The sequence below is a fragment of the Perissodus microlepis genome, chromosome 5 (genome assembly GCF_051167445.1).
Source record: "Perissodus microlepis isolate ML-2025 ecotype Zambia chromosome 5, ASM5116744v1, whole genome shotgun sequence".
Classification (NCBI taxonomy): Eukaryota; Metazoa; Chordata; class Actinopteri; order Cichliformes; family Cichlidae; genus Perissodus; species Perissodus microlepis.
In genome coordinates this window covers 30,531,419-30,535,834 of record NC_140465.1, presented here as the reverse complement: position 1 = coordinate 30,535,834, position 4,416 = coordinate 30,531,419, and the positions used below count along the sequence as shown (strand labels likewise).

General features: G+C 43.0%; 1 protein-coding gene across 1 annotated transcript; it reads right to left on the bottom strand.

Annotated features, from left to right (window-relative positions):
• Positions 1 to 1,078: 1,078 nt before the first annotated feature.
• ngfb (nerve growth factor b (beta polypeptide)) lies at positions 1,079 to 3,184 on the bottom strand. The gene has a single exon (XM_084927248.1). The coding sequence runs from the start codon at positions 3,180 to 3,182 to the stop codon at positions 2,574 to 2,576; it is 609 nt and encodes a 202-aa protein (XP_084783374.1). The 5' UTR covers positions 3,183 to 3,184; the 3' UTR covers positions 1,079 to 2,573.
• Between the last annotated feature and the right edge of the window lie 1,232 nt (positions 3,185 to 4,416).

Below are 4,416 nucleotides of genomic sequence, written 5' to 3'. Positions count from 1 at the left end.
TTCCATGTTCACTCAATCATATCAGACACCTCAGATACCAGATGGGACACAAAATTAGGCTGCAAGCCTACAAAAATCCCAATCGATACTGCCTGGAGAATAATTTTGTGTTCGCTGAGAACACTGAAATATCACTGGAAAGGTATTGTATTATCAATCATTTTTGGCCTGTGTTTGTCTTTTCAGTTTTGTTTCATATGGACTGTAGAATGATAGCAAGAGAAAAACACAAAGCAAAGCCAAAAAAAAAAAAAAAAAAAAAGAATGGCAGTAAAACTAAGCCATATGGGAATTCTCTTTTTTTCACTTCTGTCAGGGCTTTCCTTTTTGCTGAAGGAAGCAGCAAGCTTCCCAGAACACTACAGAAAGCACACAGTGCGTGTTTGTAAATGTTTAATAAATAACAATATCAACAACAACATTTATTTAAAAAACACTTTTGGTTTATCAGGCCTGGGTCAAATTGTATTTGCAAAGTTGTGGATTGATTTAGTCTTCTTCAGTAAGTGGGCTGCATGACAGTATAATGACTGGCAGAAAAGAAGCTTGACTGTGTTGTTGTGCCAAAAGTCCTAGAGGCTGCTACTCTGTCATAAGCTGAGCTGCAGTTTAAGGTTAAGGCAGGTTTAAGCCTGTGCTTTCTGGAACCAAATCACATGGTCTTTTAAACCCAAGGTCTGTGTCTGTAAAAGCTGCAGCTTTAAAATGTTCCTGTGATTTAGTCTAAACCCAGCAGGCATTAACTAAACAGCAGTGAATGAAACCTTCTGCAATTACCGAATAGCTGTCCAACATAATAAAAAATCAACGTATAAGTAAATGACATATTTCTGCCTTTAATATCTTCAAGTGTCAAACTAATGTCATAGCGCAGTTACATTAGAGGAGTTTGGGCAGGGAGATCCATTCATAACAGCTATATATAAACTACTGCAGCAACACAAGTTCAGTTCAGGCCTTAAGCACTAAGATAGCAATTATATATATATATATATATATATATATATGAGCAATATTTGTATTTATCAAAAGAGATACTAGACTACAAATGATCAGACACACACAGCATATTGTTTCAGAGGTATTTCTAAATTCTTTGTTGAGCAGTTAGTAATCAAGGAAAGTCAGACAGCTGAAACCAGTTTCCTTAATTACCATTTTCAGAGTCTGAATGACATATGGATGTTTGGAGCAGATCTTATAATCATCATTCATCATGTAAAGGTGCCATTTAGCTGTGGTTCTGCTGCATTTTGGGTCTGTATTTGTAGATGTAGTATAAGTGATAATTTGAAAGTAAAGTATAAAAGCAAAAGATCATCCGCTTGTACCTGTATGCTCTGCCTTAACGCAATGAAACAGAATTAATCTTTAATGCTTTTTTTTTTTACACTATAGAATGTTCTCCATTTGAATTGCACTGCATCAGCAAATTTACCTTCCGTCTGCAGTTTGGTTTGGTCTTTGTTTCCATTTCCTGTCATTATGGCATCCTGGCATTTGATTGTTGCTCCTGGATGATAAATATTTATTACGCCTCCTATTTACTTTTGTAAATGTATGGAGCTAAAAAGTTTCCATAGAGTAAGAGGGGGGAAATGCTATTGAGGCCATGTTTTATTACACTAAGCTACTACTTTTTCCTAATGTTTTAATTAGTTTGTTTCCATGTTTAGTTTACTTTTGTGGACTATTTAGGTGTATAGTCAGGTAGTATGCACATCAGACCTCCCTTCTCGCTGTTTTCTCCTTTGGAAAATTTATGCGCTTATGAGATGACTTATTCGGGACTATGCAACGCTGGAAAATGATGCTACAAAAATTCAATAAATTCACTCATTTGAAGCATGGCGTTGCCACTTTTACATTACTGGTTGGATACACCAAACACAATAAGTGTATAATAGAATATAATTTTATAATTTGGAGAATTTTTACACCAACAAATTCATTCCAAGCCTTTGGCATTTAAAAGATGCACATGTTTGTGCTTGAAACATCAGATACAGCAATCCTGAAAACAGAGAGGAAATGGTTGGAATGAGCCACAGAGGAAACAGTTGTGCACTTAGTATAGCAAACATTACCCATGAATGTATGCAATATGTGTATATGTATATAAAAATATTTCCTGTCTGTATTTTAGAACATTTTTCAGTGTAATGCTTAAAAGTTATGATAAATCCAGAGCACGCACACTTGTCAAACTGAGCACGTAGCTGCGTATTGAATTTCCATAAGCTGAGTCTGATATAAACCACAGCTAAAATAGATACCGGCACAGCTACACCCCCTGTAGTGTGGTACTTCAAACAGTTAAAAAAAAACAAACCCAAAGCAAACAACCAAAAAACAAAACACAAAACCAGCTGCAGATACTCTTTGACCCAGGTCTGGTGTGTATACATGCAGTCTTGATACTTTGACATATACTAATAATTTACTTTGTGCAGAGGTTGAGAAGTTTTTGGTGATAAATTACGTGAAAAAAAGTCACTTCTGCCTGCCTGTTAGCTTGTCTGTGTATGTACTGCATTTGGGTTTGTGAATCTGTGTGCGCGTGTCGTAAGTCTTCATTGCCGCCAGGACTTGCGGCTGAGCACGCACACACAGGCCACGTTAATGCGTATGTGCCTCCACGCCACCAGGTTCTGGAATGAAGTCAGCGCTCGCACAAAAGTGTGTGAATTAGTACAGTAGGAGTTCCAGTGTCTCGCATCAATTCCTAAACAGCCTGAGCTGCCTGATCGAGGGCTATGACATGTCGTCTCGAAGAAGTACTGCTTCATGTTGACATTGTTGATTTTCACGTCTGGGAGGACTGTCACCTCTCTGCCTAAGGTGTCCGTGGCTTTGGTCTTGTTGACCACCCAGACACTAATACTCTCACATACTGAGTACATCCCGCGGTGTTGAGGCTGCCCTGCTTGCCTTCGGGTCCTTCTGCCAGCACCCTGTGACCCCGATGGCTCTGCATCAGGGGGCTGAGAGCTAAAAAGCACTCTGGGTGAGAGGTAGTGGCGCTTGGTGAAGAGTTTGGGATCGACAACCGGGATAGAGTCTGGGTTGTCACTTGGAGTGTTTTCCTGTGCCGCTGTGGTGGTGGTGTACAAGTCCCCTCTGGTTGCGGCCACAGCCTGGGCACTTAAGAAGAGGAACAGGACCAGCATGGACGACCTCATGGGCACACGACCTGAGGGTGTCAATAAGAACGGAAAACACATAGATGTTACAGCAGATATGAAACATTACATATGAAACATAGAGCTTCTTCAGCAGACATGAAGTAACATCAACATTAATATGTATAGGATGTTTCCAAGTGTCCCTATTGCCAGTCTTGGCAGCCGGGGGTCAGTCCGCCAGGGCCTCCGCTCCTGGCCGCCACCTGGCACACAATGCACCTGACCCCTATGGCGCCTCCTGCGGGTGGTGGGCCTGCGGGAGGATGGGCCCATGTCTCCTCTTCGGGCTGTGCCCGGCCGGGACCCATGGACTAAGGCCCGGCCACCAGACGCTCGCCCTCGGGCACCCTCCCCGGGCCTGGCTCCAGGGCAGGGCCCCGGTAACCGGTCGATCTACGTCCCTACCCTCACCTAAGGCCACGAGCTGTGGGTAGTGACCGAAAGAACGAGATCGCGGATACAAGCGGCAGAAATGAGCTTCCTCCAAAGGGTGGCTGGCCTCTCCCTTAGAGATAGGGTGAGAAGTTCGGCCATCCGGGAGGGGCTCAGAGTAGAGCCGCTGCTGCTCCACATCGAAAGGAGCCAGCTGAGGTGGTTCGGGCATCTGACAAGGATGCCCCCTGGGCGCCTCCTGGGTGAGGTGTTCCAGGCATGTCCCACCGGGAGGAGGCCCCGGGGCAGACCCAGGACACGCTGGAGAGATTATATCTCTCGGCTGGCCTGGGAACGCCTTGGTGTTCCCCCGGATAAGCTGGAGGAGGTGGCTGGGGAGAGGGAGGTCTGGGCCTCTTTGCTTAGGCTGCTGCCCCCGCGACCCGGCCCCGGATAAGCGGAAGAAAATGGATGGATGGATGGATGGATGTTTCCAAGTGATATTCCCTTTCTTTTGTTTTCTTTTTGGTATCCAGTAACTCCTGAGGGAAATAAGTGGTTCTTTAGCAGTTAACGCGTTATGGTTGTGCTCACCATACGTAAGATTATATCACTGTTTATAAGCTTCCTGAAGCCGTGACAGGTGGAGGTTTGAAAACGAAAACAATGAAAAATGCTATAATGTTCTTTAGAGCTGTGAGGAGGTGTAGAATGTAATTGATCACCAATTATTTTGTATTGTATGCAATTAACATGTAGAATTTTGCAGTTTTAAAATTATGTGAATGTTCTTTTGCTTACCTAGATAATAATAGTGAATTTTAATATTTTTTTTTACAATGCAGTATTAATCTCCACA

What these genes read in the sequence shown, in the direction of transcription:
- ngfb (XM_084927248.1), bottom strand. Translation starts at nt 3,182, where the DNA reads ATGAGGTCGTCCATGCTGGTCCTGTTCCTCTTCTTAAGTGCCCAGGCT.